Source organism: Pseudocercospora fijiensis (assembly GCF_000340215.1).
Source record: "Pseudocercospora fijiensis CIRAD86 unplaced genomic scaffold MYCFIscaffold_1, whole genome shotgun sequence".
NCBI classification, from domain to species: Eukaryota; Fungi; Ascomycota; class Dothideomycetes; order Mycosphaerellales; family Mycosphaerellaceae; genus Pseudocercospora; species Pseudocercospora fijiensis.
The window spans coordinates 5,690,689-5,706,571 of NW_006921532.1; the positions used below are offsets into that span (position 1 = coordinate 5,690,689).

At 47.4% G+C, this 15,883-nt stretch overlaps 5 protein-coding genes across 5 annotated transcripts; 2 read left to right on the plus strand and 3 right to left on the minus strand.

Annotated features, from left to right (window-relative positions):
* Positions 1-451: 451 nt before the first annotated feature.
* MYCFIDRAFT_170087 (uncharacterized protein) lies at positions 452-9,102 on the plus strand (the record flags this gene model as incomplete). Its single annotated transcript, XM_007923308.1, has 13 exons — positions 452-456; positions 7,977-8,153; positions 8,185-8,281; positions 8,313-8,325; positions 8,362-8,454; positions 8,485-8,519; positions 8,554-8,583; positions 8,625-8,636; positions 8,673-8,782; positions 8,813-8,841; positions 8,964-8,981; positions 9,014-9,032; positions 9,090-9,102. 13 exons carry the CDS (start codon positions 452-454, stop codon positions 9,100-9,102), a joined length of 651 nt encoding a protein of 216 aa, XP_007921499.1.
* A 1,631-nt stretch (positions 9,103-10,733) lies between these two features.
* MYCFIDRAFT_47262 (uncharacterized protein) lies at positions 10,734-12,146 on the minus strand (the record flags this gene model as incomplete). The annotated part of the gene is made up of 1 exon (XM_007921801.1): positions 10,734-12,146. One exon carries the CDS (start codon positions 12,144-12,146, stop codon positions 10,734-10,736), a length of 1,413 nt encoding a protein of 470 aa, XP_007919992.1.
* Positions 12,147-12,552: 406 nt separating this feature from the next.
* MYCFIDRAFT_201562 (uncharacterized protein) lies at positions 12,553-13,786 on the minus strand. Its single transcript, XM_007923309.1, has 3 exons — positions 13,131-13,786; positions 12,970-13,081; positions 12,553-12,904 (listed from the first exon to the last, which is right to left on the minus strand). The coding sequence occupies exon 1, from the start codon at positions 13,747-13,749 to the stop codon at positions 13,408-13,410; it is 342 nt and encodes a 113-aa protein (XP_007921500.1). The 5' UTR covers positions 13,750-13,786; the 3' UTR covers positions 12,553-12,904; positions 12,970-13,081; positions 13,131-13,407.
* A 76-nt stretch (positions 13,787-13,862) lies between these two features.
* On the plus strand, positions 13,863-14,891 carry MYCFIDRAFT_85519 (uncharacterized protein; the record flags this gene model as incomplete). Its single annotated transcript, XM_007922408.1, has 3 exons — positions 13,863-14,083; positions 14,138-14,333; positions 14,394-14,891. The coding sequence occupies 3 exons, from the start codon at positions 13,863-13,865 to the stop codon at positions 14,889-14,891; spliced, it is 915 nt and encodes a 304-aa protein (XP_007920599.1).
* MYCFIDRAFT_181269 (uncharacterized protein) lies at positions 14,856-15,713 on the minus strand. The gene is made up of 3 exons (XM_007923310.1): positions 15,675-15,713; positions 15,199-15,624; positions 14,856-15,144 (listed from the first exon to the last, which is right to left on the minus strand). The coding sequence occupies exon 2, from the start codon at positions 15,365-15,367 to the stop codon at positions 15,203-15,205; it is 165 nt and encodes a 54-aa protein (XP_007921501.1). The 5' UTR covers positions 15,368-15,624; positions 15,675-15,713; the 3' UTR covers positions 14,856-15,144; positions 15,199-15,202.
* Between the last annotated feature and the right edge of the window lie 170 nt (positions 15,714-15,883).

Here is a 15,883-nt window from a genome sequence, read left to right on the forward strand (position 1 = left end):
TAGTTCTTCCTACTATCGGATCTATCTTTCGGACAGCTAGCGCTTTACTATAAAGTATTCTAGGTTCTTATAGTCCGTCTAAATCGTAAAGAGGCTATATAATTTCAGCTCGGAGTCCTAAAACTTAATACTAGATACGACTGCGAGCATTTCCTTATCGTAGATGTCGTAATTAATCTCCGCCTTATTTAGTTTCTTCGAAAAGAAGCCTACCGGTCGGCGGATTCCCGCCTTTTCTTAGACGAGGGCGCCCCTAATCGCGAACCCGCTATAATCCGTCTTAAGAAAGGTAGGAAGGGACGGGTCCTACTAGGCAAGTACCGGGGCGCGACAGAATTTGTCCTTTAGCGTCTCGAACGCTTTGTCCTACTCTTCTCCCTAGGAGAACGGGGTTCCCTTGCCGGTAAGCGCGGTTAGTAGTACGGAGATCTTAGAATAGTTCGGTACGAACATGCGGTAGTAGTTCGTAAATCCTAAGAAACGACGAACTTCCTTTTAGGTCTTAGGTGCTACCTATTTTTGTACGGCTTCTACCTTTTCGGGGTCGGCTAACACTCCTCCTCCGTCGGCGTAGACGATAAATCCTAGGTACTTAATCTTTTTCTAGGCGAATTCGCTCTTTTTAATATCGAGGTAAAGGCCTCCGTCCTAAAGCTTCTTAAGAACCGCCCTTACCTTACGGAAATAGTCTTTCCTTAACCCGCTCGAGTAGATAACTACGTCGTCTATATACGCTAACGCGAAGTCGTCTAGATACTCCCGTAGGAGAGTGTTAATATACCGTTAAAATATAGCCGGGGCTCCGGACAAACTAAACGGGCACACTAGCTATTCGAACGAGCCTAGCCTAGTCCGGAAGGCCGTCTTATACTCGTATCCTTTTGCTATTCTAATCTTGTAAAAGGCCGAGACTACGTCAACCTTAGTTAACTACCGGGCCTCCGTAAGGTTCCTTATAGTGTCCGGGATTAGTAGGAGGGGGTATCTGTCTTACTTCGTTAGAGCGTTAAGCGCCCTATAGTCGTAGCAGAACCGGAGCCTACCGCCGGGCTTCTTAACGAACAATACGGGCGCCGCCGCCTCGGAGTTCGCGGGTCTAATAAATCCCTTCTTTAGGAGTTCGTCGAGTAACTTTCGTAAGACTAAGAGCTCCTGCTTCGACATGCTATAGAGCGGGCCCTAAGGGAGTTGCGGCTAGGATCCGTCTAGGTTTTTACGGAGTTCTATCGTATAGTCGATACCGGGGCGATAGGGCGCTAACTTGTCGGCTTCCCTTTAACAAAACAGCGCGGCTATATCGCGAACCTCCGGAGGTAGCTTTTTCTTTAGCTCCTCGATTGTCGGATATTCTTTCGTCTTTAGGGCCTTTTTGATATCCTCGGCAATTGTAGCGGCAAGCAGGCTCCTAGTAGCGTCGATCGTAGCGATATTCCCGCTCGTATCGAATTCGCGGTAGTAACGTCCTTCGTTAACCTAAAACCGGGCCCTCCCGTAATAGTACCGACGCTTTTCGGGCGCGGTCCTAACCTTATTATATGCCTTCTATAGGTTCCCTAGGATAAGGGGGAAGGCTAATCCTAGTACAACGTAAGCGTATACTATCTACCGGAACCCGTTGATTTCTATCTAGAAGGCGACGACTCCGACAATCTTCGCGTCCTATATCGCAGACGACGCTCCTTTTACTTCTCGGGACTCTCGGCTAATATAGCTAAGCCCGAGGCCTTTAGCTAAGCCCGCATTAATTGTAGCGTAGTACTAGCATCCTTCGTCGATAAGAGCAGAAGTTCCGACGTTATTTTCGAGGACTATATCGATATATATAAGGTTCCCGTTTATGTCCTTTTTGACTTCTTCCTATTTCCTTACCCGTACTTTGTCTACTCTCGACTCCTAACGCTAAGCGAGAGTTACTCTTTTCCCGAGTCGGAACTGCTTAAGTCCGACTAATCCTCCGCGTCTTCTAGTATAGGTTATACGGAGGTAACGCTAATCTTAGTAGGTTGAACCGGCGGTACGTACGGGCAGTCGCGAATACGGTGCCCGCTCGCTCCGTAGCGGAAGTAGAGCCTCTTCTCCTTACGTTTCTCTCTCTCTATAGAGTCGACCTATTTAGCCCTAGGCTTCCCTACTATTCCTTGCTAGCCTCCGCGGTTCTTCTTGCGGAAGGCGTTCGTTTAGGCGGGGTTTATAACTACGTCTCCGTCGGAGTCGACCTTCGGGTTCGCCGCGGGAGCCGTATAGGGTAGGATAACTACCGAAGGGCTCGCGGTCTCCTTCTTCCTTTCTTACTAGCGTTTCGTAGCTTGTTTAAACTAGTCCGTCGACTCGAGGTTCGTTATAATTCGCTCGACTTCCTCTACGTAGAGGTAGTAATCCTTAATCTTTAGTACGGCGGCGGTATAAGTCTTAGCCGCGTTCGAGAAGGTGTTCTTTAGGTATCCGATTTTCGTGTCGTCGGTCTAGCGGTCTCCGCCTGCGCTTAGTAGGAGGCCGTCGAATTCTAGCTAGTAGTCGTGCTAGGGTTATCCCTAAGTATGCCTTAGGGCTTAGAGTTGCTCTAGTGCTTTAGCGGCTTCGTTGCTGTCCGCGAAGACGTCCTCGAGTTACTAGAAGAAAGCTTCGGGGTCCTTTCCTTTCGTAAGGCTTCCTCTTTCTTAGAAGTAGCGCATCCTAGCGCGTTCCTTCGCCGGCAGAGTATCGTAGATAGTATCTTAGTAGTAATCTTCGGAGAGCTTTAGTTTCAACCCGGAACGAACTCGGTACGAACTTCTTAGTCGTAGTAGGTAGTCCCGAAACGTCTTAGCTTTTCCGTCCTACGATAGTAGCTTCTATTCGCGTAACGCCGTTATACTTTAGCTAGTAGCCGAGAGGGTTTCTAGGAGTCCTTTTAGGATCTCGTTCGTAGACTAATCTCGTATCGTACTAGTTTCGGCAGGCCCGGCCTAGCGAGATGCTTCCGCCTATTAGAGCGCGGAGCGCGTAGCTTGTAGCTAGGCTTCTATTGTCTATTGCCTAGTATAGAGACTCTCGAAGGCGCGATAAATCTCCTCCCTAGTTATCTCTAGCGTAGCAGGGGCAGCGTTCCCCTAGCTATCTTACTCGGGTTCCTAGCGAACCTTAGCGTTTTCTATAATAAAGATCGAACCTAATGTTACGGGTAAGCAACGCGTACGCAGATACTAGATATAAGACTTAATAGTGTTCGATAAAGAGCTAAGTCTATCTACGTGAATCCGAATAGTTTTGTGCGGTACGCCAAGCGCTAAGTAGTGGGTTAGAGTCGCGTAGGCCGAATGCCTAAGTGCTAGCGCTTTCTACCTAGGGCGTAGCCCTTTATATATAGGTAGAACAAAGCCCTCTTCTATAAGACGGTCCTCGCACTATTCTATAGTATCTAGCGGAAGGTACTCTTCTAAATCGAATCCGGAAAGATCTCGTTCTATTAGCTCTAGTAACTCTAGGGGTACTTCAACTATAAACTGTATAGCACCCTTACTATATAGGTATCGCTAGTTTAGGTTAGGTATACCGGCTACGATATGCTCTCCTTGCTGCTTTCGAATGCGGTAGTGGTTCTAGTAGTTCGCAAATCCGTATACTACAGCCTTTATAATAGGCATATATATAAAGAGTATAGCGATCCGGTCGTACTTAAAATCCTTAAGGTATATACCTTAAAGGTGCAAGTTATAGAAGTACCTTCGCTATCTTCTAGTCGCACGTATTAGCTAACGCTAGAATGTCTCGATACGCTAGTTTATACGACTAGTCCTATACCGGAATATATCGCTAAACGTAAGAACGACGCCGTTCTACGGGTCTTCGCAAAGAGCACGCCGAAGTGTTATATACGTATCGGCTGTTATAACGGTCTCTGTACTACGGTTACTCTATAGAATAAGTAGCATACCTCGATATTGCTTTACAAAGGCTATATACTATACTATTATAGAAACCGCGGTGCGAGCGGATATTCTAATATAGATCTATATAACCCGCCTAGACTATGTATCTACGGCGGTATAAATTACGAAGTAGAAGTATTCGAATTTGTAGTAGGCGTCTATAGAGATAGCGTAGTTAGGGCCCGGATTCGTCTAGCTAGTCTAGTTACGTACCGTACTATGTCTTCTTCGCTTAACGGTAGCAGGATTAAGATATAATACAGCTTGCTATAAACGTTCGCGGCTTGAGATACTATACTTTGCATAAAGAACGTCGTATAATGCTGCTCTACCGAAGTTATTATAGTCTCCGAGCAGTATCTCTTTCTATACAATAGTAGCAATATTAAGGAGATGCTACCTCTAGAGGGGCCGAGCGACCTAGCGGTAGAGACCTAGCATAATTAATATATAAAGGTAGAGCAGGGAGAATACGTTATACTAAGTTCGTTTCGGATGCTTCGATAGCGTATAAGGCCGATATCGATACCCTTATACTTAAAGTACTCTATAGCCTGCTTATCTAAGATGCGATACTTATAAAAGAACGTATATACTAGGAGCTTTAGCTAATCCTCTAAATATCGACGATAGCTCGGCGCTCGACCGGGCGCGGAAATCTGCTATTGCTTTAATCGTTCCTTAAATTGTATACGGCTAATTAAGTATCTAGTCCTATATAGCTCCGTACGAATATCCTCTTACTTCTTGCTAGCTAAGACTTGTCTACGTATCTAATCTTTAAAATAATCGAAGTTAACTCGTAGATAAGGTATAGTAAACGTTCTAATCCTCGACCGGATTGTACGGGGGGCTGAAAGTTGCTAAGAGTTGCTAAGAGTTGCTAAGAGTTGCTAAAAGTTGCTAAAAGATAGCTAGAATAGCTATTCCGGCTATAAGGTAGCAGACCTGCTGCTAATCCGGGGTTTCGTTAGTTACGCTAACTTACTAGTCGGCGTAATCGCAGCCCTCGGCGGAGTATATAACGGAGCCTCGGATACTATACCTACTATAGCACTACCGCTAGGGGTGCTAGAAGTTAACGGGCCTAGCTGTTCCCGTAAGACCTACTACCGCCCGCCGGGGGTACTAAAAGTTGCCGAAAGTTGCTAAAAGTTGCTAATAAAGGTTCTAAGTATAAGGCCTACCGCCGGGCGCTAAAAGTTGCTAGAGTTTGATAATAAAGGTTCTATATATAAGACCTGCCGCCGGGCGCTAAAAGTTGCTAGAGTTTAATAATAAAGGTTCTATATATAAGACCTGCCGCCGGGCGCTAAAAGTTACTAAAAGTTAATAGTAAAGGTAAAAGTTCCTAGTATAAGAGCTGCCGCGGCCCGCGGGTATACTAAAAGTTGCTAGGGGCTGCTAATAAAAGGCCTAAGTACAAGGCCTACGGCCGGGGTACTAAAAGTTGACTAGATAAGCTATTCCTGCTAGCAAGATCTATTGCGGCCGGGAGTGCTAAGGGTTGCTAGAACCCTAGGGGTGCTAGAAATTAACTAGACTAGCTATTCCTACGAGACCTACGGCCGGCGGCCGTAGGGGCATGTCTCTATATTCGGCGTCGTCTTGCATTCTAGTACGTTGCTCGTATCGATGTCTTATACTTTCTAGGATGTCGGGAGAGTATACTAACCTGTTTTCATCGCTCGCTACGGGCAACGGCTATAGGAAAAGAGAACTAGGCCAATTGGTTTGTTGTCGTATATAATAGTGTTATACTATTAAGCGGCGAATGATCTAGGTAAGTAGCTAGCTTATACGAGAAAAAGGTAAAGGCTATATCGTTATTATAGGGACGATTCTATTAATAGCCTTCCGATGCGTAGAAGTTGTTACTGCGTAAAGATTAGCAGCGCAGCTTAGCAGGTATTATCCGCGCGCCTAATATTGTTAAGCCCCGCTAAGACCCGGGATTCCGCAGATTATAATACCGACTTTACGACTTTCAAACGACACGACAGCACTCTAACAATATATAGCACGCTAGTAACGTATATAGTACGAGATACGTCGAATAAGCGTATTCCTAGTAAAATCGCGCTAGTAAAGATGTCTAGTACGACAGCGACGACCGCACTGGCTTTAAGAACCTATCTCCGACTAAGACGATACCGTATTTCGAAGAAGGCCGACACTACTATACTATGCCTATTATACCGCAGCTACCGGCACTATAGCATATATTCGGCGCTTAGGGACCTAGGAAGGACCTAAAGGACTAGGATTTAAAGGACAATAATAAGAGCTATAGACTAGGCGTTCGAATAGCGGACCTAGTAGGACAATAAAAGTTAGTAAAAGTTGCTACTAGGTAGCTAAGAAACAGAACAGACGATTTGTATACCGATCTTAGTACTAGAAGAACGGAGCCGACGATACGATAACCGAACTCCCTCCCCTATCCGCAATTTATTAGCTTAATTTGTATATCTTAGGAACTTTCGTTAACTTTTACTAACTTCTACTATCCGTCGGTAAACCGAGGAGGCTATATAGTACGTAGTAGCTAAGGAGCGGCATTCGAACTTTCGCTAACTCCGGGCTTTTTATAATAGCCTTTACGTACCTTACTTATATAATGCTAGGCTTTTTACAATAACCTTTACGTACTTCACTTCTATAATACTAGGCTTTTTATAATACAACTTTACGCTGCTAGGGATAATACACTTTACGATATACTCTTCCTCTTCTTTACTTCCTTCTCCTTTAACTAGGTATCGTATATACCCTCTTACCCTCTTCTATAACATTGCCTTAAATATAAGGACTACGTAAGCGGTACTAAAGGCAGTATACGCGGTAGTAAGTTAAGCTCTAAATTGATCGAATTCGATTGTATATTAACTAGGTATTTTAGCCGTCTCGCCCTCGCCGCGCCGCGCGCTCGTCTAGTAGAACGAGTACGACGTCCTCGTCTTAGTAGCAGCGATTCTATACGGTCAGACGCGAAATAGCGCTAGCATTCGGTATAGACTCGCACTCTAGACTCGAATTACGTAAGAAATGCTAATTCTCGCTTAGTCCGGCCCTACTACTCCCTGCTATGCCGCCGCCGCCGCCGCCGCCGACAATAACGATAAGGATAACGATAAGGATAACGATAACGATAACAATAAGAGATTAGGTAGTTAGGGTATTAGTCTTAGTCGCTGTTGTTTAGTTAGTCTTACGCTTGCTCGATAGTACGCAATTGCGCGTGTCCGCTAGCGCCGCTCTACCCTTTTAAATATATTATTAATTAATATACTACTGTTCGCTAGCCTCGCTTTAGTATAAGCACAATAACTTATCCTTTGTGTTTCTTCCTGTTTCTTCTCTTCTACGGTTGTTACAATATTGCTCGCGATACTATCTACCCTAATATATATATAAGGTAAGGTGTTTAATAATATAGATATATACTATCCTACGAACGATACGGAACAAACGACTCTTTAGATTAATAGGTAACGCGGATAAAGGCGTATAAGGTAGCGTTATACGATATAAGTGTTGTCCGAATACTAGTATAAGCCTAAATGTTGCTAAACTTATATTCAATCTTTTAATGTTTTAATATTTAAATAAGAACACTTAAAACGTTAACAATCTATATTAGCAGCTACAACCATCCGTTTGCGCCTATATTACGCTTAGAATTACCCTAATATCTAATAGAATCTAGATCTCTACCTATAGGGCGATCGACTATTGCCGACCTTACTATCGCTATAATAATAGACCGATCTAAACGGCTTAGTATAGCTTTCTGCCCCCTGCCGTCTAAACATTCTACTATATTGCTACTACTACTGCCTTAGCATCTTCGCCGCTTGAAATAATTTATTCGAGAGCGACGACTAAGTACTCCTATCGATATTTGCTCGAGATAGTATATATAAAGGGTACTACTACAAGTTAAACAAACTAACCAATTCTTAGGATTCCCGAAATTCCTAAAATTAGCCTAAAGCCGACCTTCTTCAACTTCGGCGTACTAGGCTGCCCCATTATTGCATACTAGGGTCAAAGAACCGGACGAAGTACCGACGCAAACCCCGGCCTGTCTGGGGTCGTATACCACTATCTTGCGCTGCCCTATATACCACCTCAAGACAAGACTTTCAAGGAACATCCCGACATGCTATTGTCAGAAATATCCTGTCGTTCTGATCCCATAACCACTAAAATGATTCTAAAGTCAATTGAAGCATTTGACAAGTCTTGATTATTACTGCGTGAATGCTACGAGGCTTCCGGGCATTAAGGTGGGCGTGTTCTCCTACTACATTCGGCAAATCGTTTTATCTCATTTAATATTGCCTACTAGGTCAATGACTGGCAACTACGTCATCCGTAACTTGTTGGCACTGCCATAAGAAACCAGCTTGGCGTCAAATACTGCGCCTTTGCAAGCCCTGTCCTTCAGTGGTACGGGTCCATCCGGGGTACTCTGATTTAGCAGCGGCCATTCCAGTCATGTGTATAGGTGGTGTCCTAGCAGCAAAAATTGGCGATAGCAGTGGCGCTATCTTAGGGATGTCACCGTCAGCAGTCACGACCTCAGAACGCGGATTGTATCTTATCGTGCTCGGATTAACGGCAATATTCCACTCCGAAGCGTTCAGCATTACGTAGTCCTTCACTTCTAGTGGCTTATAGGCATCCGGATTCAGCTTGAAATTGTAAAAGTTGTGTGGACCGGTCATTGTTATCTCCGCCTTGACTTCGGCAGCGTAGAGGAGTGCACCGCGATATGCTGCCACGGTATCGTTGACTCTTGGCTCTACTCTGGTCCCCGTAGTGATGGTGTACATGACCGTCGAATTTCCAGCTGCAAGAGGGATCTTGTGCAAGCTACTCTCGTTGTCGAATGATAGCTCGCTGTGCTCCGGAGCCGAATGGGAGAGTGTGTACCTAATCGCCTAGTCCGGCTGTCGGATGTAAAAGTCGAAGGGTTGCTAGGCCTTAATCGTATAGACGAACACGTCTTCGAATGGATAATTAGTATTGCAGTCAACTGTTCCCAAGCCACGACCTACCTCTGTAGTGACAGAGGCTAGACTAAGAAGTGCATAAAGCAGACCTCGATTTCCGACTGTAACGTACGCTGCTTAGACAAACTTCGGTAGACCTTAAGGGTGATTGACTGTGCAGCAAGGAACTGTAACATATCAGTATCGATATAAGCTACATTGTATATCAATATTTGCGTCGCTCACAATTTGGCTCTAGGCCATACGTCTAGCCCGTCGTATCGACGTTGTAGAATGGGCTCTACGACAGGTTCTTAGAGAACGGCTAATTCGATTGCGACACGTACACGTAAGCCTACTACAAAAACCGAAGGGTACAAGGTTAGCAAGTGTCTCAGACATGGTACATGCCTTGAATCCAACAGACTTACCTAGTCTCCTGTCATGGCTCCAGGTAGCGCATTGTGCGCAGCGAGCTCAGCTCCATCGGCGTAGAAGTTTTCACCAAGTGCGCGATAGCTCCAGCTAGCAGAGAACATGACTTAGACAGATGTGCATGTCTCAGCACCATAGAATGGCTGCAGGCCATCGAGTCGCTCGTCAGCGATGACAGTGCCAGAAGGCGCTCCATAGCATTCCATCGTCCACCGAAAGCTATTCCTGTTCGTCTCGATCAGACTGTCGTTGTAATTATATCTCCTAATCACCGCCGGGGCTTTCAGAGCCTCTCCAACGTTGACGCCATACAGGAATTGGAAGTTGTCGTGCGTGAAGTTCTCGCTAAGCTTGTACAAGTCCTTGAAGGCGTAAGTGCCATTAACGTACCAGTCTTCCCACTTATAGCCATAATGATGCAGGAGTTCCATGCTCTCCAGCAATTCTTTTTCTTTCCCGCGAGGATATTTATCATAAAGCCACTGCAGACTCACAATGGTTTCTGCAACCCGACTCCTGTGCCAAAAGAAATATGCACCATTGAGCAGACCACCCTTTTGCTCGACCAGACTAGTTCCATTGTTTCTCAACATGGAGAGCATCAATTCGTTGAAATTATGCATAGCAGTCACAATTGGTTCTTCATACGTCTTGTTCGCATCAACGAGAGAGGTCCAAGCGAAGAATATCAACGTCCGGGCCCAAATCAAGCGGTAACCACCAGTCTCAGGACCGATCCAGCCATCTTTGGCAATCATGTTCTTCAAGAGATAGTCTGTCGCATTGTGCACTTGATCTTTCAGTCGCTGATCATCCAAGATGTATGCCAGTGGAACGAGCCCGTTGAGCCAGTATGGAAAGGCTTCATTGAGCCCGCTATACTCCTGTTTTCCACCTAGCCAAGTAGAATTGCGCACAAATCGATAGAAGTCCTAGAGATGGCCAGCGAGCCTAGCTGCTTCAGTCTCCATCTCTGCTCGTAGCTAGCAATTTGGAGTGACCTTTCCGAGTAGGGCACAAGGCTTGCTCCGGGCTCTGCGGCCAGAATACAGGTGATACTGCTCAGGGAGCATAAGATATGGAAGCCTCTCATGACCGTGATGGTGTTGGTAAGCAAAAGCTAAGTCGTGGTGGCGTTGAGCAAGGTATGGTAGATCGCAGTTCCACTCCTGACCTCTCTATGCAACTGGATGCACTCTCCACTTGTCGACTGTAACAATCCTTCGTCACTTGGCCTGTTTGACATTGGTGGGAAAATGACCACCAATCGGGTTAGAGTGCAGGGAACATACTGTATCGAGAAATCGTGCATGGGTCTTATCAGGCATATGCTCGTGACTGTACCTTAGTTCCCATCCATTGCTATTTGACCGATAGATCAAAACGACCATCAGAGGTCGTGACCACACAAATGTCTCTCGCCATCAACCAGCGTCCATGGGAATAGTTCGGTATCGTCAACAGTACCCAATGCTCTCTCATCGAATGAGAGATCTCTCACAGCTCTCGTCTGTCCCTTCGGAATGATCTCATGCCCTTTAGTAGCCAGAATCGCAAGCACATGGGCGGTAGCTTTAGCGTTTGTGGTGAGCTGACCAGGATTCGTGTTGTTGTACACATCACAAGATTGGTGATAGCAATCGTCTTGAGCCACTCCAGTGCCGGTATGTAGTCCTCCCACTGGCTTGTCTAGTGTCGACATGAATGAAGCGTAGTCGCTTCCACCAGTGAACACTGCTGCGGTTACATTAATGCCTTTGCTGGTGAAGTAGGCGACGAAAAGTTTTTCAATAACATCAGAGCCTGGAGCACCAGCGAGACCATGCGTATCTCCATCGCCATCGAAGACACCATAGTATCCACGGGAGACCATGTCGAAGTTGAGGTAGAGAAGCAGATTGTCGGCGTCCTCGGTGTTATTGATGCTTGCAGTGTAGAACTTCGAGCCCACGAGACCATTCTCTTCTGCTCCCCACCACGCAAGGCGGATCTTGTTGCGAATGTTCTTTTCGCTCTGCAGACCGTCAAAGATCTCCAGAAGCAGTGTCGTTCCACTGCCGTCATCATTTATCCCGGCACCAGCTTTGACCGAGTCGAGATGAGCACCCATCATGATCACATTTTGGGGGTCGCCACCGATAGACTCGGCGAAGACGTTCTGCGTAATCTTCTCCTCAATGGTCTGGGTGTGCTGAAAGTAGGCCTCAATCTCCTCCCCGGCTTCTAATCGCGCTTTCAGTGCTTCGCCATCGTCCTGGTTAATGAATCCGCTAGATACATAGCCTTCCGGATCTGGGGCTGAGAGAGTACCACCGGTGACTTTTGTTGGCACGTTGTTGTACAATATGACATTCTGCGCTCCTGCTGCGGCTGCCGCTCTGATCCGACCAGCAATAGTTGTGTTGTCAGGACAGGTGCCTCGCTGAACCAGAACCATCTTGTCCTGAACATCAAAGCCTGAATACCCATCAACAGTGCACGCATCGGTACCATTCGGCCCTAGGACAAGAGGCGCTGTGACGCCCTCCTCAGAGGTGCTTGGTGAGTACGTTGGTCCGAACACATAGTAGTCTGTCTCTCCGACCCTGAACGTGATCGAAACAACATCATTGTATAGAGCTGGAAAATCTTGCGTCCAGGATGTCCAACTGGTAGAGCTTGAGAGCTTGGACAAGACGAAGTCTCGAGATGCATCAAAACCAGGAAGACCAAATGCCCTATTGCCACCATTCGCAGTGGCGATCTCGTCAAGGACGCGGAGATTGTCCATCAACCTACGACAAGTCAGCGAAGGACACAACATGAATATAGTCCGCAATACCCTTCTGTAGTGATTGAGTCTTGCAGTCGCTGTGAGATTTGCGTTGCATTTAAGCCATCATATCTGGGCCTTCCATAGTGTTGAGCAGTAGCAATAGCGGCGAGGATTGTTGTCGCGAAAGTCCAGCTCGGTGGCATCGTGAAGCTCTGCATAGAAATGATGCGCTCAGGAATGCGGTATTCAGTCCTTGGCCGGACCTCTGCTAAAGCATCAGCCAAACGCATCTGGAAAGACAGCGTTTTAAGTCATACATGATGAACAAATCTTCTGTGCCGCCTTTGATTGCTGTGGCAATTTCGGTACCAATATCTGTGTCAAGCTCAGAGCAGCCACCTCAGTCAGCCACAGCCTCGTGAGAAATGGGAGCATCTCAGACGAGAATCTTGATGGGCTCGCATATATATGCTTGCCAAAGACATTGACCGTTACTCAACCGACAGCTATCTCTTGTGCTCTCGTTCCTGTAATCTAGTCATGCAGTGGTCGATGTTGGCATTTCTTGTCACTCGGAAGCACCTCGTCACGTCACCGGCTGATTCGCGAGGACCAAGGCAAGCCAAGCCTGATTGCAGAACGACCTTCCTCTCTCGGCAGCAAGGCCGGATCTAACGCGCTTATAGGCGGCACTGCGGCAGGATCGTTGCAATGCTGCTTATTCTGAGACATTGACTGCCCTCGTTATAAGGTAGTAGACCGGACGTATTTATGCTTCGTGGGTCTTCAAGTTGCCTGTCGTACGTCTGTACAGCATAAGTCAGAACAAGCTTGAAACCCTCCATGCGGAATGTTACAAGAATAGACCCACAACTGCAAAGGAGCGACTATAGCCACTGTCGCATTATTTCTGCTCAGCGCCATTCTGCTGTGATTCGGTTCTTGTCAACAGCACGTGCGACTCTGCATCGACTCAGAGATTCCTACAGTCCAGTCAGTAAATTGACGGGAATCCGTTCGGGCTCGTCTTACAAGAGACAATGAGGCATTGAAACGTGAAGCGTGAAGCGTGAAGCGCGAAGCTCAAGCCTAGGCATTTTCTCGAGCCATTGCTCCGTGAGCCTCATCTCCCTGATAAAAACAACCGGGTACTGTCCTCAAACGATTTTGCTTTGAAGCGTGGTCGTGTGCTTGTTGGTGTACTGGCATGAGAATCTGACGACCAGATCGAGCTGTTCGGCAGAGAGCGACTCGAGCCACCTCTCGATGATGTTGATACGTTCATATTGCAGTAGTGAGATCTGTTGTATCAAGCTTGAGTCTCCTTGTTAATCCGGAGGAGCAGTGCTGGGCGACACGATAGCCTTTCGCGGCAGCTCCTGGGATGGAGAAGACTTCGCCATAGATTATGTATGGCGTAAATCTCTTGTGGGAGACGCTCGAGGGGTTCAGTAATGGTGGTGGTCAAAGGTCCGCCCATGGCTCGAACGCAACGGAGCGAGAAGTGCTTTAGCATTCGCGCGCAGAATTTGTGCAGGCGCAAAGGTGTCTTGCGCGAGGTGGAGCAGACTTGCGTTTGTACTTGGTCCATGCAGACGTCGACAGGAGTGAAGCGCACCTTAGGCTCCCACCACACTTTGACCTCGCCCATTCCTAAAGCTTCAACATTCTCATGCACACCAGAAGACTGCTCATCCGAGGCCAGCTTCCTGATTGTTCCAAGTCAATTAAAATCAACGCCAAATCGTCCCCAAGATAGACGCAATGTCCCCACCGAACTTCAACATCGTCTCCACGGCTCTACCGCGTTACTACGATGAGGATCAGAAAGGCTACGTAGCAGACGAGAAGCACAAAGCATACCTCGATCGCCTCGCCGCTGCCCAGCCTGATCATCCAAGTCGCGGTAATCAGCCATTTCCATTCATGAGGCTTTCGGCAGAGCTGCGCAACAAGATCTACGATCTTGCCACGGACGTGGATGTGTACGTATTGAGGCGCGATCAAGTCACTTGTCTGACGCTGACTGTCAAGGATAGATATCGGCCAAAGATTCGTCCCAGGGATGGAGATAAATGCGGCCCACGAAAGACTCTCCGCACTAACGGCGCCAAAACTCGACATCAGGATCCAAGACACCAATACATCTTCGTGGGCAAGGGTCCAAGACTCATTGGGTACTCAAAGCCAGCCAAGCCAACTCCTGTTCCAGGGATTTTGGGCGCCAACAAGCAGGTATGTCGATTCGGTCTCGAGGGAGAAAGCCGTCCACGGTCGAATTCTGACAAGCAATAGGTCCGCGAAGAAGCTCTGTCCATATACTATGGTGCTGCGGGAAATATGTTCATGTTTTATGGCTGCAGATTTGAAATCGTCGCGAAATGGATCACAGACACGGTCGGCAAGAATAAGTGCCATCTCCACTGCGTGATTTGGCAAGGCTGTTCAGCTCTCGTCGATGAAGAGGTTGTTGCGCTTGCAGCTATGTTCTTGCTGGAGCAGACAGGACTCCTCAAGAATTCGACGCTCTGCCTCTGCAACACAGTAGGCATCCATGTCCTGTGTGGAGTTAATGAATTCGTGGAAGGGCTCGTCATCGATGGCAAGGCTTACGGCGAGACCAAGGAAGAGCTCGACGAAATGACATTTGCCGAACTCGAGTCTCTCCTTAGCAAAGACGTGCTCCAATGGTGGCAGGATACACCCTTCAAGGAATACCAGACGACCAGCGACTGTCCTATCTGCACTCCCTCGACCACAGAGGAAACGGCCGTCAAGGCCGACATACAATGAGTCGGAGATCAGCAAATGCACTGCGCTTCTTTCAAACGGCGAAGGCTCACCTGCGGCCTTACCTGCGGCCTCGCGTCCGACTGTGCTCTGATGGAATACATTGGCCAAGAAGTTTAGGTAGAGTCGGCCGAGAGCAAATATCGCGCGTCTGTGAGGGGATGAAATGCTCACACTATTGAGCTCGCGACGACTCTAGTCGATCGTGAATGCTGCGCATCTATAGGCGCAATGGGTTTTGGGTGTAAATGAGTCACTATTCGAGCTGGGCTTCAGCGCAATTCTCTGCTGGCGTCTAGGTGATACTTACCTAGCTAATTGAACGACTTCAAAAATGGTTCCAGCACTTTGTCAGTCTCCTTATACCTCTTGACAGCATACTCGAAGTCCGGATAGCTCCCATTGGTACCCATAGCAAATTGCTCATAGAGCTTGGCTGTATTCCGCGCTCGTAGAGGGTAATCCAACTGCCAGTGCATCCATTCCCACTCACGACGGACAAGTCCTCCTGTGGCGTGCTCAAACACATCAATCGTGATAGGTGAGGTATACGAATCAGTATGAAGAAGAGGCCGGTCCGGAGTGATTACTCGAATGTCTCCGGTCTCGCCTGGATTGTCCACACGAACGCAGGTTCACCAGGGAGGGAGCTGGCTCCACGCGAACGCTGTATTTGAGCCCGACTGGTACATTTCCTGCCCCTATCACAGATGGCTAGCAGAGGGGGGTTTGTCAGCTGTGGGAAGTAAGTCGCGGCAGGCCAGAAGCTGTTCCTCCATGACTGACTTAGTGTGAGGGTGTAGTCCCACAACCATCATGAGCCGCATAGACATGATGCATTATATGCACTGGAGAAGTCACGCGTGGCTTGCTAATAAAACTGCAGGTGAAGATAGAATTAGGTTTTCCGAGCGGCCGACGGCCGTCGGATTCTCGGCCGCATCTCCGCTCGTTACCGCCGCCCTGCTCCTCTTGTAGTATCCGCTTCATACTGT